Source organism: Heptranchias perlo, chromosome 3 (assembly GCF_035084215.1).
Source record: "Heptranchias perlo isolate sHepPer1 chromosome 3, sHepPer1.hap1, whole genome shotgun sequence".
In the NCBI taxonomy this organism is placed as follows: domain Eukaryota; kingdom Metazoa; phylum Chordata; class Chondrichthyes; order Hexanchiformes; family Hexanchidae; genus Heptranchias; species Heptranchias perlo.
This window is the reverse complement of record NC_090327.1, coordinates 20,120,759-20,146,373: the sequence shown is the minus strand read 5'-3', so window position 1 is coordinate 20,146,373 and position 25,615 is coordinate 20,120,759. Positions and strand designations below refer to the sequence as shown.

The window sequence follows — 25,615 nt, the reverse complement described above, 5'->3', positions numbered from 1 at the left end:
TTACTAGCCATGGAAGCAGCAGGAAACTTTCTACCTGGACAGGTGACTTTATCTAGTTAGGTGACTTTCTACCATTGTTTCTGGCAAGAGAAACTGCTACCAGTGTGAGCCTTGTCTGCTACCTAATTATCTAACCAATACCATCCAAGTTAAATTGATTATATTATGAAAGCATTATTGATCAGTTATGTTTTTGAGACATTGTTCAGTGCCCTGAAGGACTAAATATCTATTTAACTGCAGGCCTAAAAGTGACACATCTCTATCAAATTATGAAAAGCTACTTTGTGATAGTCATTACATTCCCCAGGAAATGCAAACCATTTTGTGTGATTTCTAGACTGGAACTTGTGATTTTAAAGATAACCACTGAGGGTAGGATACAAATCTCAGTGGTGGATAGATGCTTTTGTAGAAGGCTGAGAGCACTTTTATTCATTATGTCATTTGTGCAGAATGAAAAATATGAAGCAATGCAAATACAGTTTTGTCTTTTATGCCTTTTGTTCACTGAACCAATCCACTCAAAGGTGAATTTTATTAGGGGTTGAATGTGTTTGTATGTGTGGACATGTCACCAGAGTGTAGCATAGAAGTAATTCTTTCAAAGCTACTGCTATATTTCATAGAAGTTTAAACCAATGGTGCAATAGATGTATGCATTACTGGGAATGTGATTTCTGTTAAAAATACGAACAGTGTCTTGAGGCCAGTATGCATTGTAACACGGAGTGGTAAGATAATATTCCAATACCCAATCTCGCGTGTGCCATGGTGGGGCGGCATCAATTTGAAGGCTGCCCTCACCTTCTCCACCCAAGTGGTCATTTGAGCACAGCATTGGCAGAGGCCTGTGAACAGGTAGCTTCCCTCTTAGCTCGATATTGTGTGTAGCAACAGGAGATAAAGAAAGGAGAGGAAAAAATATCCTCTCTTTAAAAAAAAAATCACAACAAAGGAGTGGTTATGTTTAAAAAAAGAAGATAGATGGAACCCGGTAGTATGTTGAACCGTCAATATTCAAGTATATAGTGACCACTTATTCTACCTTTTATAACAAGAATGGAGATATAACTAGGTACTATTCCGTCCCAACAACTATCACCACTCTTGTTCTATGGCTTGCCATTCATATTTGTTTGATTACACCTCTGTGAAGTGTGTTGTGACATTACGTTACAGGTGCTGTATAATTGCAAGTTATTGTTGTATTAAAACAAAACAGCCAAAATATTGTGGTTAGAACTATTTACCAGCACTGCAGCAATTTTTAATAATGACTATTGGAGAATCCTATTCTTCACAAAACCTGCTGGTAATCAGTTTTGGCTGTACATTATCATTAAAATATGGGCTCTTCTGGAGGACCTTCCTAAGCTATCTCAGTAGTATATGATATTTTAGCATGCTGAAAGAAACCATTCAATACCTTGCATGATACTTTAAAACACATACATTGTAAATGTATGTTTGTTTTAATAAAATTACTTTAAAGAGACTGCATTCCTTTCTTGTTGGCCTCTTTGTGCTTCAGCAGAAAAACAGACTAAAGATAGCACATTTTGAAATTGATCCTTTTTGAACCTTATCACTGTTCCCTGGTTTATGAGCAAGCAATTATTACAGAATATAACTTAGGGTTAAAATTGCCATGTCGCAGTTGACTTATTTGTTTACCGCTACACTGAATAATTGCAGAGGATGGTGTCTCATTTCACCAGAAAGTGTCATGTCATGTCTGCATGAAGAGCCACTTCTCCGCTTAACTGCACTTGATAATTTGATTTATGGCTAATCCTCAAATTTACTTTAAAGTTGTAAAAATGTTACACAAATTAACCTGATGCCATATAGATGAAACAGTGGAATATTCCAGCTGTATGTATCAAAATTTACAACTTGTCTAATTGTCTGAAATAACCAATTTTCTTTCACAATTTGTGCACACATCATGTACCTGACCTGTTACATTATGTATGCAGTGCAAGTACTTGGCTCTGTGTTCAGCTGTAACATTGGATAATATTTGCAGTGTATTTCTGTTGATGTTTATTTTTATTTTTTCTACAATAGCCCAGTAGACCAGGCTACCCAAGTCCAAGATCCAGTGATGGCTTTTTCCCCAGTCCACAACATATGGTACAGCACAATCATTATCAGGTAAATAACAGACACTGATATACTGTTTTAAACATGCGATATCTAATGTTTAGAATAAAATGACACTAAATTAGACATTTTGTCCCCACCATCGCCAATACATGGCGATGACATTACTTTGTTACTTCCCTTCAGCTGACCTAGGACAGAATTCAGTGAGAGTGGTGATAACTTTGATAAGTTTATTGAAGATTGTGAATTGTTTCAATTGTGGTGTCTTAATCTAGCCTATAGTAGAGATAAGTGTAATATGTAATTCTAAACTTCCCCAAATGTAGCACCTAACCCTCGAGGCCAAGGACTGAGAGTACTTCCACCTCCAAAACATCGCCTGCCTCAACTTATCTGTTGCTCAAACCCTCATCCATGCCTTTGTTACTTCTAGATTTGACTATTCCAATGCTCTCGGCCAGCCTCCCATCTTCCACTCTCCATAAACGTGAGCTCATCCAAAACTCTGCTGCCTATATCCTAAATCGCACCAAGTCCCATTCACCCATCACCCCTGTGCTCGCTGACCTACATTGGCTCCCAGTCCGGGAGTGCCTCTAATTTAAAATTTTCTTCCTTGTTTTCAAATCCCTCCATGGCCTCGCCTCTCCCTATCTCAGTAACCTCCTACAGTCCTCTGAGATCTCGGTGCTTCTCCAATTCTTGCCTCTTGCGCATCCCTGATTTTAATCACGCCACCATTGGCGGCCATGCCTTCAGCTGCCTAGGCCCTAAGTTCTGGAATTCCCTCCCTAAACCTCTTCACCTCTCTATCTCGCCTCCTTTAAGCCACTCCTTAAAACCTACATCTTTGACCAAGCTTTTGGTCACCTGACCTAGTAGTTCCTTATATGGCTCGATGTCAAATTTTGTTTGGTAATCGCTCCTGTTTTACTACATTAAAGGCACTATATCAATGCAAGTTGTTGTTGTTATAGCTTATTGCAATAATAGCCATTCTTTTGATGTTGATTGTCGTGGTATATTGTAAAAGTAACATAAACGCTCCCATAATAGACGCACACATCTGCTTTCCACAAAATGCCAAGAAAAAAAGCGTCTTGTTTTTCCAGCACTGATTGTCCCTTAATTATTAAGGGTACCTGAAAGAAAGTCTAATGATTCCGTTGATCAGATTGATCACAATGAAAGTACTGTAGTGTGTTACCAATATAATGGAAGTATAATGTGTTCCTGCACACCTTGTAAATGAGCCCTTAAGGAGAAGAAACAACACGCTCAGAAAATAAAATTGTAAGAGGTTCCAAGTGTGCTTTTTTAAATATATATTCTACTTCGATCTGCTTAAAATTGTACTGTAGTTTTATTGCAGCCCACTAAACATGTATAACTCTAGTATTAAATTCTGGAATCCAATGTTTAAAATTCCTTGTTCTCTTGACAGTTCTGAGTTAAATTAATCCTTAGATGCAGTTACTGAAGATCATCCTAATTAATTGTGCTTATTAACAGGTTTCTGGATATACTGGTTCACATGGAATTTCACCCATGCCTGGAAGTATATATTCTGCACAGGCGAGTGTATTAGATGCTCACGATTCTTGGAATCACCATAGGCCTCAGGATATTCCAATTTGGCCACAAAATCTGGAGGTAATGTTATGTGAACAAGGTGTATCCAATGCAGTGAAGCTGAATTGTAATAATACTGGTATAGCTCATTATAGTTGTCATTCGGACATTGCAATCGTTATTGATTTTTATTTCTGAAGATCCACCATCAAGTCATGATGCAGTGTTTGAAAAAACATAAATCGATTCTAATCCAGATTCTAACAAAACATCTCGTGAATTGGACAGAACCAGGGATTTGAGATATTCCTTTACAATGTGTCCCAAACAAAATAAGTATTAGATACTTCTAATTGAATTGTAAAGCAATAATCCAATCTCTGAGTTCAGATGATACCTTTACAGGTAGTGATGCAATAGGTTTTGAAAATGTCATCTTAAGATAAAAGAAAAGGGTTCACTAATCTTTTTGTTGTAGGATCAGAAGTTATATTGGCTCCAGTTAGATTACATATCAGGTTATTTTCCACATATTTCAGGAAACTCATTGTAATTTTGGTATTTTCTTTTGAGAAGTGGGGGACATTGCACAAAAATGCAGCTATCGTCAACATTTGGTACCAGTGCGTTAAAGCTTCAGTCAACATTTTAAGAAAGAAAGACTCTAGGGGAAGGACGTACCATCCGTGGCTAACCAAGGAAGTTAAAGATAAAGAATACAATTCGCCGAAGATTAGTGGCAGGTCAGAAGATTAGTCAGAATATAAAAAACAGCAAAGAATGACTAAAAGAATAATGAGGAGGGAGAAATTAGAGTACAAGAGAAAGCTAGCTAGTAATATAAAAACGGAAAGTAAGAGTTTCTACAGGTATTTAGAAAGGAAAAGAGTAAGTAAAGTGAACGTTGGTCCTCTGGAGAGAGTCTGGGGAATTAATAATGGAGAATAAGGAAATGGCGATTAATTTTGAGTCCGTCTTCACTGTAGAGAGTACAAATAACATTCCCGAAATAATTGTGAATCAAGAGGTGAAAGGGAGGGAGGAACTTAAAACATTTACAATCACCAGGGCAAGGGGTTTGAAAAGATTATTAGAATTAAAAGCTTACAAGTCCCCAGATCCTGACAGACTTCATCCTAGGGTTTTAAAATAAGTGGCTGCAGAGTTAGTAGATGCATTGGTATTAATTTTCCAAAATTCCTTAGATTCTGGAAGGGTCTCATCAGATTGGAGGATAGTGAATATAACTCCTCTATTCAAGAAAGGTGGGAGACAGAAAGCAGGAAACTACAGGCCAGTTAGCTTAACATCCGTCATAGGGAAAATGCTAGAATCAATTATTAAGGAGGATATAGCAGGGCACTTAGAAAATCTCAATGCAATCAGGCAGAGTCCACACGGCTTTGTGAAAGGGAAATCGTGTTTGACTAATTTATTAGAGGTCTTTGAGGAAGTAACAAGCAACGTGGATAAAGGGGATCCTGTGGCTGTGGTGTACTTGGATTTCCGGAAGGCTTTTCACAAGGTGCCACATCAAAGGCTACTACACAAAATAAGAGCTCATGGTGTAGGGGGTAACATATTAGCATGGATAAAGGATTGGTTAGCTAACAGGAAACAGAGAGTAGGCATAAATGGTCATTTTCAGGTTGGCAAGATGTAACGAGTGGAGTGCCACAGGGATCAGTGCTTGGGCCTCAACTATTTACAATCTATATCAATGACTTGGATGAAGGGACCGAATATATGGTTGCTAAATTTGCTGATGACACAAAGTTAGGTAGGAAAGTAAGTTGTGAAGAGGACATAGGAGTCTGCAAAGGGATAGAGATAGGTTAAGTGAGTGGGCAAAAATTTGGCAGATGGAGTATAATGTGGGAAAATGTGAACTTGTCCACTTTGGCAGGAGGAATAGAAAAGCAGTATATTTAAATGGAGAGAGATTGCAGAACTCTGAGGTGCAGAGGGATCTGGGCGTTCTAGTACATGAATCACAAAAAGTTAGTATGCAGGTACAGCAAGTGATTAGGAAGGCAAATGAAATGGTGTCATTTATTGCAAGGGGAATGGAACATAAAAGTAGAGATGTTTTGCTGCAGTTGTACAGGGCATTGGTGAGACCACATCTAGAATACTGTGTACAGTTTTGGTCTCCTTATTTAAGAAAGGACATAATTGCTTTGGAGGTGTTTCAGAGAAGGTTCACTCGACTGATTCCTGGGATAAGGGGGTTATCTTATGAGGAAAGGTTGGACAAGTTGGGCCTGCATACACTGGTGTTTAGAAGAATGAGAGGTGCTCTTCTTGAAAGATATAAGATCCTGAGGGGACTAGAAGGGGGTAGATGCTGATGGGATGTCTCCCCTTGTGAGAGAGACTAGAACCAGGGGCCACAGTTTAAAAATAAGAGGTCTCCCATTTAAGACTGAGAAGAGGAGTAATTTTTTCTCTGAGGGTCGTGAGTCTGTGGAACTCCCTTCCCCAGAGAGCGGTGGAGGCAGGGTCATTGAATATTTTTAAGGCTGAGTTAAATAGATTCCTGATTAACAAGGGAGTCAAAGGTTATAGTATGCAGCCAGGAAAATAGGGTTGAGGTCACAATCAGATCAGATCTTATCAAAAGGCAGAGCAGGCTTGAGGGGCCGAATGGCCTACTCCTGCTCTTAATTCGTATGTTTGTAGTAATCTTATGCTGCATGAGTAGGTTCACTGCCCAAGAACTGATATGTCATGGCATTTAAATGTTTATTTAAATTTTCAGGATTCTGGCACTTTGGACATGCGTGGAATGGGGCAGATGCTCCCAACAAATGTTATGGAAGAACGGTTAATTAGGCAGCAACAGGAAATGGAGGAGGATCAACGATGGCTGGAACAGGAAGAGAAATTTTTGGTAATCTCTTTTATATGCTGATTTTTCAATGTCTTTATCAAAATATACTGCATAACTACATATCACATCAGATAGATTGATGTGGGTAGTATGACGCTGATCAGAATCTACAGGTGCCGGTTGTGTATCCTCTGAATTACTCAGTTACCTGTATTTCAGGTTGTTTAAGAAAAAGCTGTGATGGAAAATTGCTGAGAAAATAACACTACGTCATATTCTGATGCATTGTGTAAAAGTTATACAGCTTAGTTTCTACTGTTAAGTTGGACATTCCTGTTTCCTAAATATTTATATTGGGTTATCTGATTTAAGTAATAGTACTTGCTGTATATACCATTGAAATGGGTTTCTATGTGACAACAGCAATTTTCTTTATGTAGCTCTTTAACGTAATAAACATTCTGACGCACTTCATAGAGGAGAAATGGACGGCGAGCAATAGAAAAAGAGGCAGGAGAGATGACCGATAGCGTAACTGGAAAAGAAGATTTTAGTTCCATAAAATAGAGTCAAGACAACCGAAGGCTGTGCCAGCACTGGTGGAGTAGAGAGGGGGGGTGCACAGGATGCCAGAGTTAGAGGACTGAAGAACGAGGCTGGAACGTATTGCTGGAAGAGGTTGCAAATGTAGTATGAGACAAGAATATGGAGAGACTAGTAAAGGACAAAAAGGATATTGAATTCACTACTTTGAAGGAGAAGGTTTATGGACGAGTGGGACCTGATATGAGAGGCGGTGTTTTGGCCATGTTGGAGTTTGTGTATGGTGGAGCTTGGGAAGTCAGCAAGAAGGACGTTAGAGAAGTGGGGCTATAAATCGGGCCTTGTTGCGCCCATTTCGTAGGGACTACATGGCCTCCAAAGTGTCCAGAATGCGCGAACACACTTCTAGCGTGACTTGTGCTGGACGCCATCATGGTAACGGCATTCGCACACGCGCAGATAACGAACACCGGCAGCATGTAAAGTAGGGAGAATATGCGGTGGATCAGTGTGTAACGCTGATTTAAAGGGACAGATGCGATTTTGGAACTCCAACCAATGCACTCTTAACCTCGCACAGTTGAACAGGTCTTAAACAGCATGGAGGACTGCCCACCACCGCTATTTAAAAGGATCATGCAGGAGATGCAGGTTCGTTGCTGGATTGTTGCTTCTGGCTGCTGATGCATTTGTACCTGTTAGATTTGTATCTATTAGATCCAAAGAGGAGTCATATAAAGTTGCCAGAAAAAGTAGCAAGCCTGAGGATTGGGAGCAGTTTAGAATTCAGCAAAGAAGGACCAAGAGATTGATTAAGAGGGGAAAAATAGAGTATGAGAGTAAACTTGCAAGGAACTGAAAAGTAGACTGTAAAAGGAATGTAAAAAGAAAAAGATTAGTGAAGACAAATGTAGCTCCCTTTCAGTCAGAAACAGGAGAATTTATAATGGGGAGCAAGGAAACGGCAGAGCAATTAAACAAATACTTTGGTTCTGTCTTCACAGAAGAGGACACAGATAACTTCCCAGGAATGCTAGGGAACCAAGGGACTAGTGAGAAGGATGAATTCAAGGAAATTATTATTAGTAAAAAAAATAGTGCTGGAGAAATTAATGGGACTGAAAGCCGATAAGTCCCCAGGGTCTGACAATCTGCGTCCCAGAGTACTAAAAGAGGTAGCCATGGAAATAGTGGATGCGTTCGTTGTCATCTTCCAAAATTCTATAGATTATGGAACAATTCCTGCAGATTGGAGGGTGGCAAATGTAACCCCACTATTTAAAAAAGGAGGGAGAGAAAACAGGGAACTACAGACCGGTTAGCCTAATATTAGTAGTAGGGAAAATGGTAGAGTCTATTATAAAGGATGTGATAACAGGACATTTAGAAAATATCAATGGGATTAGACAAAGTCAGCATGGATCTATGAAAGGGAAATCATGTTTGACAAACCTACTGGAGTTTTTTCAGGATGTAACTGGTAGAATAGATAAGGGAGAACCAGTGGATGTGGTTTATTTGGATTTTCCTTTGATAAAGTCCCACATAAGAGGTTAGTGTGCAAAATTAAAGCACATGGGATTGGCGGTAATATACTGGCATGGATTGAAAAATTGTTTAACAGACAGGAAACAGAGAGTAGAAATAAATGGGTCTTTTTTGGAGTGGCAGGCAGTGACTAGTGGGATCAGTGCTTGGGTCCCAGCTATTCACAATATATATCAATGATTTGTATGAGGGAACCAACTGTAATATTTCCAAGTTTGCTGACAACACAAAACTAGGTGGGATTGTGAGTTGTGAGGAGGATGCAAAGCGGCTTCAAGGCGATTTAGACAAGTTGAGTGAGTGGGCAAATACGTGACCGATGCAGTATAATGTGGATAAATGTGAAGTTATCCACTTCGGAAGGAAAAACAGAAAGGCAGAGTATCATTTAAATGGTGATAGATTGGGAAATGTTGATGTACAAAGGGACCTGGGTGTGCTTGTACACCAGTCACTGAAAGCAAACATGCAGGTGTAGCAAGCAGTTAGGAAGGCAAATGGTATGTTGGCCTTCATTGCAAGAGGATTTGAGTACAGGAGTAAGGGTGACTTACTGCGGTTATACAGGGCCTTGGTGAGTCCACACCTGGAGTACTGTGTGCAGTTTTGGTCTCCTTACCTAAGAAAGGATATACTTGCCATAGAAGGAGTGCAGCGAAGGTTCACCAGACTGACTCCTGGGATGGCAGGACTGTCGTATGAGGAGAAATTGGGTCGACTAGGCCTGTATTCGCTAGAGTTTGGAAGAATGAGAGGTGATCTCATTGAAACGTATAAAATTCTGACAGGGCGAGACAGACTGGATGCGGAGAAGATGTTTCCCCTGGCTGGAGGGTCTAGAATGAGGGGTCACAGTCTCAGGATACGGGGTAGGACATTTAGGACTTAGATGAAGAGAAATTTCTTCACTCAGAGGCTGGTAAAGCTGTGGAATCCTCTAACACAGAAGGCTGTGGAGGCCAAGTCACTGAATATATTTAAGAAGGAGATGGATAGATTTCTTGACACAAAAGACATCAAGGGTATGGGTGGAGAGTGGGAATATGGTATTGAGATAGAGGATCAGCCGTGATCATATTGAATGATAGAGCTTGCTCGAAGGGACGAGTGGCCTCCTCCTGCTCCTATTTTCTATGTTTCTATGATAGATTTTTGTTAACCAACGATATTAAGGGATATTGGGCTACGGCGGATATATGGAGTTGGATCACAGATCAACCGTGATCTCATTGAATGGCGGAGCAGGCTAGAGGGGAATGATAAACCTATAGAAACACTGGTTTGGCCACAATTGGAGTATTGTGTCCAGTTCTGGGCACCGCACTTTAGGAAAGATGTGAAGGCCTTAAAGAGGGTGCAGAAGAGATTTACCAGAATGATTCCAGGGATGAGGGGCTTCAGTTACGTGGATAGACTGGAGAAGCTGGGGTTGTTCTCCTTGGAACAGAGACGGTTGCAAGGTGATTTGATAGAGATAGAGAGAAACTGTTCCCATTGGCGGAAGGGTTGAGAACCAGAGGACATAGATTTAAGGTGATGGGCAAAAGAACCAAAGGTGACATGAGGAAAAAGTTTTTTACACAGCGAGTGGTTTGGATCTGGAATGCACTGCCCGAGGGGGTGGTGCAGGCAGATTCAATCATGGCCTTCAAAAGGGAGCTGGATAAGTATTTGAAAGTAAAAAATTTGCAGGGCTACGGGGAAAGGGCGGGGGAGTGGGACTAGCTGGATTGCTGTCGCATAGAGCCGGCGCGGACTCGATGGGCCGAATGGCCTCCTTCCGTGCTGTAACCTTTTTATGATTCCTGAGAGAGGACAGCTGGTTCATGTTCCATGGAGCCACTGCCACTTGGCTCCTCGTATTATGCGCCACTTTCTCCCGCACGAAAGAGGGACATGTGTCGGTGAGTGTCCTGCTCGACGCTTGGGTGATGTGCCTGTCAAGGTTGAATAGCTGCCAGTGTGTGTGACCTGTGTGTTGAGGGTGTGTGGGTTGTAACAGTGTTAATGTATGAGGGTGAAAGCAAGCATCTTATTGGGAGAGTTGAGTAATGATTGAAAGAGTTTATTGGTATGTGGATGATGGGCAGTGTAGTGTATGGAGCAGTGGATGAGGCTAGTGGTGCAGTTGTTAGGAGATGCCACTTGACAGTTGACCTCACTCACCTTAACCACTCGTGTCAAAGCATTAAACTTCTTGAACACAAAAAGCATACCAGAAATAGTGAGGAACCAAGGGGCTAATGAGTGTGGAACTTAAGGTAATTATTATCAGTAGAGAAAAAGTACTTGAGAAACTAATGGGACTAAATGCCGATAAATTCCCTGGATCTTATGGCCGACATCCTAGGGTTCTAAAAGAGGTGGCTGCAGAGATAGTGGATGCATTGGTTATGATCTTCCAAAATTCCCTAGATTGTAGAACAGTCCCAGAGGATTCGAGGATTAGCAAATGTAACCCCATTATTCAAGAAAGGAGGGAGAGAGCAAACAGGGAACTACAGGCCAGTTAGCCTGACTTCAGTTGCCGGGAAAATGTTGGAATCCATTATTAAGGAAGTGGTAACAGGGCATATTCGAGCATCATAATATGACTAGGCAGAGTCAACATGGTTTTACGAAAGGGAAATAGTATTTGACAAATGGATGTAACTAGTAGGGTAAATAAAGGGGAACCAGTGGATGTAGTATATTTGGATTTTCAAAAGGCATTCGATAAGGTGCTACATAAAAGGTTGTTACGCAAGATAAGGGCTCATGGGGTTGCGGGGAACATATTAGCATGGAAAGAGGATTGGTTAACGGACAGAAAATGGAGAGTAGGGATAAACGGGTCATTTTCAGGTGGCAGACTGTAACCTAGTGGGGTACTGCAAGGATTGGTGCTTGGGCCTCAGCTAACTACAATCTATATTAATAACTTGGATGAAGGGACCGAGTGTAATGTATCCAAGTTTACTGATGATACAAAGCTAGGTGGGAAAGTAAGCGGTGAGGAGGACACAAAGGGCCCGATTTTAGCAGGGCTGCGGGTTCTCGGCGGATGGCCGCGCCCGGTGAAATTAGTGGGTTTCCCGCTGCTGATCTGTGCGTCGGGCGGGCTGCACATGCGCAGTAAGATCTGTCAGCTGGAGGCGCTCTATTTAAAGGGGCAGTCCTCCACTGACAGATGCTGCAACCAATAGCAAAGATGACTGCATGGAGCAGCCCAGGGGGAAGGCTGCTCCCAGTTTAATGATGCCTCACTCCAGGTATCAATACATGGGGTGAGGAGGAGGGGGAGGACAGAGATCTTCCACCCGGCGGGCGGGAGGAAACGGCCTGCCTCCGCCACCAGGAAGGTCTGGCTCGAGGTGGCAGAGGGGGTCACCTGCGCCACCAACATATCGCCCACCTGCACACAGTGCAGGAGGCAGTCCAATGACCTCAGTAGGTCAGCCACAGTGAGTACACGTAGTCCTTCCCCTACACCCCGTCTGCCACATCACTGCCCCCACCCCACATCTCCTTCGGCACTGCCAACACTACTCTGTCACATCACCCCTCATACCCACTCAAACCCCATCCTCATCTTACCTGCACCTACTCACCTCGCCAGTACTCACCCCGCCACTACCACGCAACCCAATCCTCATACAATCTCATGGCTCTATCCCATACTCACCCTCTCGTGCATCTCTCTCACGGCCAGCCTCACTCAACCTGCCACCACCTGTGCTGCAGCCACAGGGCATGCATCACATATGTGCAGTAGGCAGCGTAAGGCAACGTGTCGTGAGCATGAAGGGGATGCACAAGGGTGTTTGAGGGTTTGTCATGGTTTTTACTTATATTTAATTTCAGAACAACTCACATCACACATTATATTGGCACCACTACTGCCATGTCTTCGCGAATCCTGTCTGGTTTGTGCAATAATGCCCGATCCTGGGTATCACTATGAGGACCCACCACTGATTCCACCCATTGTGTCACTGCAGAGTGGGTGTAGGTGTATTTGCAGGGCTCTTCTGCACAGACGACTGAGAGACATCGGCGATGTCCCCGGTTGCACCCTGGAAGGCTGCGGAGGAGATGTTCGGGAGGGCAGTGGTGACTTTGACAGCGACAGGTAGGAAGATGGTGCACGGGCCAGCCAGGAGCAGCTCGGCATGAAAGAGGCTGCAGATGTCCACAGCTACATGTTGCGTGACTCTGAGCCTCCGTGTGCACTGCTGCTCAGAGGGGTCCAGGAGGCTGAGCCTCGGTCTGTGGAACCTGTGGCGAGGGTAGTGCCCTCTGCGACGCATCTCTCTCTGCGGTTGCCCTCCCTCCTGCTGTACAGGTGGATGTGTCACAGCACTCTGTTGTGGAGCTCCACGTGTCAGAGGTGGACGGCGTGGATGGCGAGGCTGGTGAGGCTGTTCGCCCTCTGAGGAGGTCATGACTGCAGCTACGGCGGCCCCCATCCGCAAGATGTACATCTGAGGGGGTCCGCAAGGTAGGTACATGTCTCCGGACCCCGGGGTAAGTGTGCAGGTTGGTGACTTTGACCGTCAGGAGGAGGGTGGTGGAGGCCAAACTTTGTCCCAAGTGACAGAGTGGCCTCCAGCAATGGGTGAGGGTCTCCCCTCCCCACCTGTCAAATGGACCTTTGCAGCTACCACAGGCTGATGGCTGCAACACGTCCATTCGAGCTGGGAGTGTTTCCCCCAGTGTGGGAAACAGTCCCATGTTGTTCAAAAGTCCCACATAGTCCCTTAATCAGGTCAGTTAATGACCTGAAATACCTAACTAAATATTGTCAAGTGGCATCCCGCTGGCTTTAATTGCCTGCGGGATTCCCACCAGTGGGGGCTGCGCACGCACGCCGGCGGGTCAGCGGGGAACCCGGAAGTGGGCGGGATCAAGGCGGGATCCGGTCCCGCTCCTGGATTTCCCGATTTTCGGGGCCCCCCCGCCGAGAACGCACCCGATAGCGGGTGGTAAAATCGAGCCCAAATAGTCTACAAAGGGATATATGTAAGGTTAAGTGGGTGGGCAAGAAGGTGGCAGATGGAGTATCATGTGGGGAAATGTGAGGTTCTTCACTTTGGTAGGAAGAATAAAAAAACAGAATATTTTTTAAATGGTGAGAAACTATTAAATGTTGATGTCCAAAGAGACTTGGGTGTCCTGGTACAAGAAACACAAAAAGTTAGCATGCAGGTACAGCAGACAATTAGGAAAGCAAATGGCATGTTGCCCTTTATTGCAAGGGGGTTGGAGTTCAAGAGTAAGGAATTCTTACTACAATTGTACAGGGCTTTGGTGGTACCTCACTTGAAGTACTGCATACAGTTTTGGACTCCTTATCTAAGGAAGGATATACTTGCCTTGGAGGCAGTGCAGAGAAGCTTCACTAGATAAATTCCTGGGATGAGAGGGTTGTCCTAAGACGAGAGGTTGAGTAGAATGGGCCTATACTCTGGAGTTTAGAAGAATGAGAGGTGATCTCATTGAAACATGAGATTCTGACGGGGCTTCGCAGGGTAGATGCTGAGACGTTGTTTCCCCTGGCTGGAGAGTGTAGAACTAAAGGGCATAGTTGCAGGATAAGGGGTCGACTTCTTGCACCAAGGCCGCTACTGCATCATCTCTCGCAGGCCCAGTACAGACTCTGATTGGCAGATTGGTGAGGTCTGGAATGCAGATTGGAGGACGTGGGATTTTTTTTTATTCATTCATGGGATGTGGGCGTCTGGCAAGGCCAGCATTTATTGCCCATCCCTAATTGCCCTTGAGAAAGTGGTGGTGAGCCGCCTTCTTGAACCGCTGCAGTCCGTATGGTGAATGTTCTCCCACAGTGCTGTTAGGTAGGGAATTCCAGGATTTTGACCCAGCGACGATGAAGGAACAGCGATGTATTTCCCAGTTGGAATGTGTGTGACTTGGAGGGGAACGTGCAGGTGATGATGTTCCCACGTTCCTGCTGCCCTTGTCCTTCTAGGTGGTAGAGGTCGCGGGTTTGGAAGGTGCTGTCGAAGAAGCCTTGGCGAGTTGCTGCAATGCATCCTGTGGATGGTACATACTGTAGCCACTGTGTGCCGGTAATGGATGGGGTGCCAATCAAGCAGGCTGCTTTGTCCTGGATGGTGTCGAGCTTATGAGCCCAAGCCTGGATGTTGTCCAGGTCTTGCTGCATGCGGGCACGGACTGCTTCATTATCTGAGGGTTTGCGAACGGAACTGAATACTGTGCAATCATCAGCGAACATCCCCATTTCTCACCTTATGATGGAGGAAAGGTCATTGATGAAGCAGCTGAAGATGGTTGGGCCTAGGACACTGCCCTGAGGAACTCCTGCAGCAATGTCCTAGGGCTGAGATGATTGGCCTCCAACAACCACTACCAGCTTCCTTTGTGCTAGGTATGACATTTCGTAGTATGCAACCTTTATTCAATGTTTTACCGTAACTCAACAGTTTGTAAACATAGGGACGGGACTTGCACCTGTTTTTTATGTGTGCGATGTCTGATCTCCGAGCAGACCCGTACCTTATTTTTTACAAATAAAAAGTGCAGGCTGCCTTTAAGTGCTGCTAGCCACTCACGATATCGGTGTCCCCCTGCTGATGAGCAGCCACTCATCAGCGCAGCTAGGCCTGGCTGCTTGCAGAAATCAGGTAAAGCACCGGGCAGCACGAATGTTACATGCTGCCTGCATCTCAACGACCGGGTGCGGGTTAATCGCGCAGAGATCCCCGCGCCCAGTTTTGGGGTTTATCCAATTTAACCCCTGTGGAGCCCGTAGGTAATGAAAGCATGGATATGGGTTTCAGGAATTGTGGAAGTGGCACAAAGGCAAAGGTGGTTGGTGGTGACAGAGAGTAGGGATAATGGGTAAGTATTCACATTGGCAGAATGTGACTAGTGGAGTCCTGCAGGGATCTCTCTTGGGGCCTCAATTATTCGCAATATTTATTAACGACTTAGATGAAGGCATGGAAAGTCTCATATCTAAGTTTGCCAATGACACAAAGATTGGTGTAAGAAATTTTACAACACCAGGTTATAGTCCAACAGTTTTATTTGAAAATCACAAGCTTTCGGAGGCTTTCTCCTTCGTCAGGTGAGTCACCTGACAAAGGAGAAAGCCTCCGAAAGCTTGTGATTTTCAAATAAAACTGTTGGACTATAACCTGGTGTTGTAAGATTCCTTACATTTGTACACTCCAGTCCATCACCGGCATCTCCACAAAGATTGGTGGCATTGTAAGCAGTGTAGTTGAAAACATAAAATTACAAAGGGATATTAATAGATTAGGTGAATGGGCAAAATTGTGGTAAATGGAATTCAATGTAGACAAATGTGTGGTCATCCACTTTGGATCAAAAAAGGATAGAACAGGGTACTTTCTAAATGGTAAAAAGTTAAAAACAGTGGATGTCCAAAGGGACTTAGGGGTTCAGGTACATAGATCATTGAAGTGTCATGAACAGGTGCAGAAAATAATCAAAAAGGCTAATGGAATGTTGGCCTTTATATCTCGAGGACTAGAGTACAAGGGGGCAGAAGTTATGCTGCAGCTATACAAAACCCTGGTTAGACCGCACCTGGAGTAATGTGAGCAGTTCTGGGGCACCGCACCTTCGGAAGGACATATTGGCCTTGGAGGGAGTGCAGCGTAGGTTTACTAGAATGATACCCAGACTTCAAGGGTTAAGTTACGAGGAGAGATTACACAAATTGGGGTTGTATTCTCTAGAGTTTCGAAGGTTAAGGGGTGATCTGATCAAAGTTTATAAGATATTAAGGGGAACAGATAGGGTGGATAGAGAGAAACTATTTCCGCTGGTTGGGGATTTTAGGAGTAGGGGGCACAGTCTAAAAATTAGAGCCAGACCTTTCAGGAGTGAGATTAGAAAACATTTCTACACACAAAGGGTGGTAGAAGTTTGGAACTCTCTTCTGCAAACGGCAATTGATACTAGCTCAATTGCTAAATTTAAATGTGAGATAGATAGCTTTTTGGCAACCAAAGGTATTAAGGGATATGGGCCATTTGATAAGATCAGCCATGATCTTATCAAATGGCGGAGCAGGCACGAGGGGCTGAATGGCCTACTCCTGTTCCTATGGTGTGGAAATTCGTAGTAAGCAGTCTTGGTTATGGATATGTCGTGAGGTTTGAAGCTCAACTCCAGTTGAACTGGGTACTGTGATCGCACACTATTTGGTTTGCCTGAGTCAGCAGCCAGGGAGCGGGATGGAGTCAGGCAAAGGTATGGATTTTTTTTCTGAAACCCAAATAAGATGGCTTCAATCTTCCTATTGTTCATTTGGACAATCATCTAGCTCATCCACAGCTTGATATCGGGCAAGCAATCTGACCACACAGAATGGTCATGACCTCGAGCTCAGTGGTGCAGAAGTAGAGCTGGGTATCAACTCATAAATATGGAAACTGACCCATGGATAATGTCAGAGGTGCAATCTGTAAACAAGGAAAAGGAGGAAGCCAAGGATGGGATCCAGAGGTGAGCACGTTGGTGCAGGTAGTAAGGATACAGAGTAGAGACAGTGAAGGAGATTGAGTGGTTGACCATGTTGATCCCTGCAGAGAGGTTGAGGAGGACAATGAGGGATAGTGCACCACAGTCACAAATAATGTCTTCAGTGACTCAGAACAGGGCAGTCTCAGTGCAGAAGCCATATTGAGGGGATTCAGGAAATAGTGGAATAGGGGAGCATACTCCTACTCAAAGCTCCATTTCCTCCTGCATGCTGAAAGCACGGGTGTTAGTCCCAATCCAGAGACTTGAGCACATAATCCAGGCTGACACTTAAGTGCAGCCCTGAGGGAGTGCTGCGCTGTCAGAGGTGCCATCTTTTGGATGAAATGTTAAACCGAGGGCCCCATCTGCCCTCTCAGGTGGATGTAAAAGATCCTATGGCACTATTTCGAAGAAGAGCAGGGGAGTTCCCCCAGTCTCCTGGCCAATATTTATTCCTCAACCAACATCATCAAATCAGATAATCTAGTTATGATCTCATTGCTGTTTGTTGGTCCTTGCTGTGCACAAATTGGATCCCGCGCTTCATACATTACAACAGTGACTACACTTCAAAAAGTACTTTATTGGCTATAAAGTGCTTTGGGATGTCCTGGGGTCGTGAAAGGCGCTATATAAATGCAAGTTCTTTCTTTCTATCTTAGTATGTTGTGCTCAAGCTTGAGATCGTTTTGGCTCACCCTGAGATTGGGTGGGACAGAATTTAACAAAAGTGCAGTGTGCCAAGAAAAGTTACATGATACACAGAGACAAATATGGGCAGGATATGAATAGCTTGCTCTGTGCTTTCAAAATGTCTGCTTTTTATATTTTTGACAGCATTTTTGTATCTTGCAGCGATTCTTCCACTTCCCTTTGAGGAAACTGTGAAAACCATGAAAGTTTCCAGGGATGGTAGTGATGAATGAAGTGATTGTCATGTTCATTCAGCACAACGCAGTCTCTTTGGAGTAAAGCAGTATGGGGGAGAAGTTTTTTTACATTTCATTTAAATAGTCTGTGTGAAAACAGGTACAGCAAGATCACCCCTTTGCCCTGCATTGGCAATCGATGTCCAACTTTGCCATATTTCCCATGCACTGTAATAAACTTTCAGTGAACTGTGTAATTTGAAATCTTTCATATCCAAAGGCAATTGAAGGACTTCTAATTTTGGCAAACAAAAGCACAGACAAACATTCTGAAATTGGCAGGAGAGTTGTATAAGAATGATTCAAACTACTGAAATGACATAGCATTGTACTAAATAAAGACTGAACTTCATTTCATGCCATAACCCTCAGAAATGGTAAGTTTCGTACCCATTTTGTTATCTGGTTTTCTTTCTGATGCAAGCGTAAAGTCAAGTTTGTGCACACTTAATTTTGTTGGAACAAAATTTGAACCTCAGGAACAAATCTAATTTTTTTTATTATTTTGTCAGCCCATCTTCAAGCTCAACTCACTTACACAAGTCCACCCTTGATGGTTAAAAACAAACAAAAAAAATCCTCCCTCCTATCTGACCCTATATTGTCTGACTCTGTGCCTGACTTTATGTCGTGTGAAATCATCTAGGAACACTGAAGTGATGAAGTACAGATGCCTTTGGACCTGCTCCACGTGGGGAAAAAGTTTCAGCTGAGCTGCAAAGGAGCAATGGCAGCAGCCAGAGGTCAAGAATGATAGTCATCATGCCAGGCTACGGCCGAAAGCATGCAAAACAAATCAGCCAAAAAGCCAGAAATTTCAGGCTTGGTATGATTTACAGCTTTTGGACCCACCTGCTGTGAATAACTACCACTCCTGACCTCTGCTGATGCTGTTAATGATGAGAAGGAGAGAAAATTAGACAGACACACAAGGGCAAAGAAGTAGGAACCAAGAGAAGCGCTGACACAAAGCATTAGATATAGAGAGAACCTAACACAGGGACGTCTGGAAGCTGAATGATGTGAAAAGAGCTTACTGTAAGTTATTAACACTGGCATAACTAGGAAGTATGATGGATGGACAGTTCACAAATTTGCATTTTCATTAGACACAATAAAGATGTGAACTACAAACTTTTGCCTTTTATTATTAGAGGCACAACAGTTTACAAGGTTCCATAGAATGGGAAAAAATGCCTATATCATCCTTGTTGTTGCTGAGTGCAAGGCTAAGGGGAGCAGCAACATTAGTATTCCAGATGATGAAGGGTACATTAACATAACATTGAAGAAAATATGTTTTTAAAATATATAGTTGATCACTCGTGGCATTGCATATGGACCAAGCATAGTCTTCAGATGAAGCAGGTTTAGAGGGCGGGGTAAAATTTGACCAGGGCATGCAGATGTAATTCAGTCCCCATTTAAAAGGCATACTTCCTGTTCTTATTTATGTATTTCCATTATGAATTCCTATGTCCACGTTCAGAATGGAAACTGGCTATGTAAATTTGTCACACTGAAACTATGCCCTCCTGCAGTGGTGCTGCAGCACCTCTACCGGGGGGATTGTGTAATTACAACCTGACACATTTTACATTGGCAGTCTCTTTTAAATTTGGACATCTCCCAGGAAACTGCATGGCTGATGGGGGATAGGAAGTGTCTAGTCATGATGCTCCAAGCATCATGAGTGTCGGGCAGGCCTGATGGACCAGCTGGTCTTTTTCTATCCGTCAGTTTCGTATGTTCATATGGGAATTTACAATGGACCAAGTTGACAGGAAGTACATGCAGACATAAGATTTTTAATATTTTACTAGTCAGTCTGGTGTTCCATGTGGAAAATCAGAAAATACGGCTCTCTCTTACTTCTGCTGTCTTCATGTTGCTGTTGCTCTTTTTGTCTCTTCTCCTCTGGTTTTGTAACTCTCCTCTTCTGTTTCTCTCCCCTTAAATCTTTGCTTCCCCGTCTCCCTTTCAGGGAAGTGTTGGATGATGTGGTGGGGAAAGGAGCTACCAATTATTGGAGGCTGCATATGGAGTGGGGGTTACGAGGAAAGTGTGACCCTCAGTGGCTCCTTTCCTGTCCCTCAATCACTCGTGCACCCCTATCCCTCAACTTTCCCATTACCCATTACCCTTCCTACCAGACCCTCACTTATATCTCTACCCCTGCTTCCCATTTGAACTCCCTTTCAACCTCTCTATTCTCCCATCCCCTTTACTACAACAACAACTTGCATTTACGTAGGGCCTTTAATGTAGTAAAACATCCCAAGGTGCTTCGCAGGAGTGTTATCAAGTAAAATAGAGGATGATTTATATAGACAAATTAATGAAAAATTCGGGACCAACAGGGCTATAGTGGTAACTTTTAATTAACTGAAGATAGAGAAGAGTAATGTAAGTGGCAAAGAAAGGAATGTTTCTACAATGTGTCCGGGACTGCTTTCTGTGTGTATATTTTTGATGCAACAAGGAAAGAAACTGTGATGGATTTAGTTCTAGGAGATGAGGTGGGGCAAGTAGCTAATGTTAGGTAGGCAACATCTAGGAAACAGCAAGCATAACATAATTAGGTTTGATAAAAAAATTGAAAACTGAAAAAGCCTGAGAAAACTGATAATGGGGAACCAGTCCAGATAAATTGGAAAGAAAAAATGATGAATAAGACATTGCACAAACAAGGGAAAAGTCCAAATGGGAGATGATTAGAGTACAGACTAGTCATATTCCCACAATAAGTAAAGGTAATGTAGTAAATGCTGGAGTTCCTTGGGTGAGTAAAGAAATGTCAATTAAAGTGAGACTTAAAAAGAGGCATATATTAATGATACAAAAAAATCAAGCTGAATATGAAAAATATAGAGGGGAATTTTTTTTAAGGTTAAAAAAAGCTAAACATGGCTATGAAGAAATACTGGCAAGTAATATAAAAGGAAATAGGAAAGGATTTTCTAAACACACAAAAAAGTAAAAGATTATTTAAAGAAAGGGTAGGGCAGAGATGAAAAAGGAAATCTTATGAGGGAAGAAGGAATGGCACAGATACTAAATGAGTCCATTGCCTCGGTTTTCACGGAAGAATATGGTAATGAAAATGAACAACAGACAAGAACGTGGTACTGAAAAAAAAATTCGTGGAACTTAAAGTAGAAAAGTCCCTGGGCCCTGATGGCATCATAGAATGCTCAGGAAAGTCAGAGAAGAAATAGGGGCTCTGACCACAATGCTTTAAAGATCCTTGGATTTAGAAGTAGTGTCAGAGTGGATTGGGCAGGTAGCTATCAAATGAAATTTAATGCAAAGAAATTTGAGGTGACATAATTTAGGAGGAAGAATAAGGAAAGGATATCTACACTAAATGGTATAACTTTAAAAGGAGTAGAGGAGCAGAGAGACTTGGGGGCTCAGACACTTGGATCTTCAAAAGTTCCAGGACAGGAATTTATAGGATCCTAGGTTTTATAAATATGGTTATGGAGTACAAAAACAAACAGGAAATGCTGAGCCATTAGTTAGAATATTTTGTCTGTTTTTGGGTGCCTAACTTTAGGAAAGATGTCAAGGTTATGGAAAAGGTACAGGAGAAATTCACAAAGATGATACTAGGGATTAGAGACTTCAGTTCTGAGGAGAGGCTGGAGAAACTGGGGCTCCTTTCATTGGATCAAAAGTTGCAAGATTTGGTAGAGGTGTTCGAAATTGGGAACTTTTGATAAAGTAAATCGGGAAAAACTATTTCCACTCTTTAACGAGTCAATAACTAGAGGACATCAATTTAAAGTAATCAACAAAAGAGTGAAGAGAACGGTTAGGAGACATTTTTCTTACACAGAGGGTTGTTGGGACATGTGTCGATTGTCCTGTAGGGGATTACAAGTACAATGGGTCAAATAGCCACCTCTTATTCTGTAAATTTCTGATTCGATCATAAAAACATTACGAAAAAGAACCAAAAGAAATTAATCAATACAAATAAAAACAAGGGTGAGGGAGGATGGTCTTGGAGCAGGCTACCCCATCATCCTTGGCAGGATTGACAAAAGGCCTGACAGACAATTAGAACTGGGGGACAGCCAGCCACAATACATTACAAAAAATGAAACTTTAAAAAAAAATTGTGCGTTTTTGCATTTTGACTCTTTTCATTTGTGAAGTTAACGCTTACGTTTCTGAAGTAACCCGCTACAATTTGGAATGAGTATAAATTATTTTACCAGTCAGATTGCATTTCTGAATAAATCCCTGATCCAATTAAGTTTCACAAGCTCATGTAGAGCTCACTCTTGGGTCTACTTGAATCAACCTGGTACTGCCAGCAGTGCCAGACACCAACTTCTATATTATCATACTGTATTTAATTAGATAATGAGGAATGAAAAGGTCTTGTTTATTATGGGATTTACCCAATGAGACACAGTTTTGTTGGGAGGTAAGGACAAGGTAAATTTATACCACCTCATCCTTTATTGTCATAAAGCCTCATTTATGTTTATACATCACTGGTTAGACCTCAGCAATAGAATATTGTTTCCAATTCTGGGCACCACACTTTAGAAAGGATGTCAAGGCCTTGGAGAAGATGCAGAGGAGATTTATCAGAATGGTACCAGAGATGAGGGAATTCAGTTATGTGGAGAGACTAGAGAAACTGGGATTATTCTCCTCAGAACAAAGAAGGTTAAGGGGAGATTTAATGGAGGTGTTCAAAATTATGAGGAATTCTGATGGAGTAGATAGGGAGAAATTGTTTCCACTGGCAGGAGGGTCATTAACCAGAGGACACAGATTTAAGATAATAGGCAAAAATGCCATTGGAGAGATAAGAATTATTTTTACGCAGCGAGTTGTTATGATCTGGAATGTATTGCTTGAAAGGTTGGTGGAAGCAGATTCAGTAGTCAGTTGCAAAAGAGAATTACTTAAAAAGGAAGCATTTGCAGGGCTATGGGGAAAGAGCTGGGGAGTGGGACTAATTGGTAGCTCTTTCAGAGAGTTGGCACAGGTACGATAGGCCGAATGGCTGCCTCCTGTCCTGTACGATTCTACGTTGTCAGCATAGAGAGAGATCACATTCAATCGGGCGGGGTGACATAAACTGAATGCATTCCCCAACATTTTTATAGCAGATTACCTGCAGCAGTTCATGTACCAGAAGACATTAAACTAGGTGGTTGATGTATGCACTGACTTGATTTCCAGCTAAAATCGACACACAGTTCAAATCAGCAGTTTATTTTTTGTCAGGTTTGATGCTTTGTTTTTCAAAAAAAAGAGTGTAATTTTTCATAACTCAGCATGAAAGAGATGAGTTTTTACTCAAACTAAGGTCAAAACAAATTATGAACCCTACTTCACTACTATTGTTTTTACTTAATCAATTGCTTGAATTCTGCTGTAATTTCACAAAAAGAAACTAGGTTTTGGATTACTGGAAACTTTAAAAAAAAAATCTCCAGGGTCATACTAACATTAAATCCTTTTTAAAAGTTGTGGCTGTACTGTGATTAAAAATTCTGTGGTTTCAATTGAACGAGCAGTCACCAACAGAATTGAAGACATTGCGTGCATGATTTCTTAACAAAAACCAAGATTAGAATTGGATGGTACAGTGTGTTCTCCAATTCGCTGTGTCACAGATGCAAATTCATTACCACAAATCCCCACACTGCTTGTTTCTGATCTTAGCTGTGCTGTTAAGGGTTAGGAAGCAGCACCTAGCAGAGGTTTAAGCACTTCCCTGGAACTAGAAACACAAAATTCGATGGTAGCTTAGCTTTGCTTAGAAATTACAGGCCTAGGAACAGGTCACCTAAATCTTCGTCATCATCAGCAACAACAGCTTGCCTTTATAAAATGCCTTCGAAAGAACATTCCCAGTTGCTCACAGACAGCTGTAAGTAACTAAAACAGACATTGAGCCAGGAGGGGAGAGGTTAGAAAGGATTGCCAAAAGCTTGGTTAAAGAAATGAGTTTTGAGGAGGGTTTTTAAGGGAGAAAAGGGAAGTGGAGAGGAGGAGAATTTTAGGGAGGGAATTTCAGGACCACAGTGGCTAGAGGCTCAGCCACCGATAATTTTTTTAATATTATTCATTCTCTGGTTGTGGCCATTATGTGGCTAGCTAGGCCGGCATTTATTGCCCATCCCTAGTTGCCCTGAAAAGGTCGTGGTGGGCCTCCTCCTTGAACTGCTGTAGTCCGTATTCTTTGTCGCGGTTTGACACAACTGAGTGGCTTGCTAGACCAGTTGAGAGTCAACCGCGTTGGTGTGCGACTGGAGTCACGTATAGGCCAGACTGGGTAAGGACAGCAGGTTTCCTTCCCTAAAGGACATTAGCAAATGAGCTGGGTTTTAACGACACTCCATCAGCTTCATGGTCACTTTCACTAATACCAGCTTTTTTATTTCCAGGTTTTTTTAAACTGAATTCAAATTCTCAAACTGCCATGGTGGGATTTGAGCTCACATTCTCTGGATTATTGATCCAGGCCTTTGGACTAATAGTCCAGTAACATAATATTACACTACCTATGGAGGAAAAGGGAAATGTGCAAAAGGGTGACGTAGTGTTCAGGGGGATCTAAGGTTGTAGAAATCAAGGGGTGAGGCATGTAAGGATTTTAAATTTAATATGATGAACAGGCAGCCAGCATTCGTTAGGGCCAGGGGTGAGCAGGATTTAATGAGAAACAGGATACGTCAGGCAAAGTTTGGAGTTATGAAGGGTTGAGGAAGGGAGGCCAGCAAGACTAGTGATGAAGGCACGTATGAGGGTTTCAGCAATGGGGGGGTGAAGGCGGGCAATGTTAAGGAGGTGGAAGTAATTGTGGAATAAGTGTTCTTTGTGAAGGAAAGTATGTGGAGTCTGAAGCTAAGTTTGGGGTTGAACAGGATGTCAAGGTTGCAAACAGTTTTAGTTGAGCCTGAGTCATTGCTGGGGAGGAGAATGGAATCGGTGGCAACAGCATGGAGTTTGTGGCAGGGGCTGAAGACGATAGCTTCGGCCTTCCCAACGAAGAACTGGAGTGTGATTCATCCAAGATGCACAAAGGAGTCAGACATGTAGTGGAGAGAAGGAGCTGATATCATTGGCATACATGTGGACGGTGACCATGCCTGTGGATCATATCACCAAGATCATTGAGTAAGAGGGGAGGCTAAGGACAGGTCCTTGAGAGACTCTGGAGGTGGCGGTGCGGGGAAGGCAAACGAAAGCATTTCTGGAGATGCACTGGCTACATTCAGTTGGGTAGGAATAGAACCATGCGAAGTTAGTCCCACGCAGGGATGAAGGACAGGAATCGGAGGAGGATGGCACGGCCATCCATGTCAATCACTGAAGGGTGGACAAGGAAGGATAATTCACCACTGTCACAGTCACACAGAGGACATAGTTTGTGATTTTGCTTACGGCCATTTTGTGCTGTGAGAAGGGTGGAAGCCAAACTGGAGGGATTCAAACAGGGAGTTAACGGGAGAGGTGTCAATGGAGCTGGGAGGCATTGACAAATGTGTCAAGGATATTAGAGAGAAAGGGGAGATTGGAGATGAGG

The 25,615-nt window shown here is 42.8% G+C and overlaps 1 protein-coding gene across 8 annotated transcripts in view; it reads left to right on the top strand.

The window, feature by feature from the left end:
- The window catches only part of LOC137310916 (focal adhesion kinase 1), a 585,674-nt gene that overhangs the window by 530,593 nt on the left and 29,466 nt on the right, over positions 1-25,615 (top strand). For all 8 annotated transcript variants that reach the window (XM_067978464.1, XM_067978455.1, XM_067978457.1 and 5 more), the window contains 3 exons: positions 2,074-2,160; positions 3,625-3,765; positions 6,446-6,577. In XM_067978464.1, the coding sequence (XP_067834565.1) occupies positions 2,074-2,160; positions 3,625-3,765; positions 6,446-6,577 (360 nt within the window). The remainder of the gene's footprint in view (positions 1-2,073; positions 2,161-3,624; positions 3,766-6,445; positions 6,578-25,615) is intronic.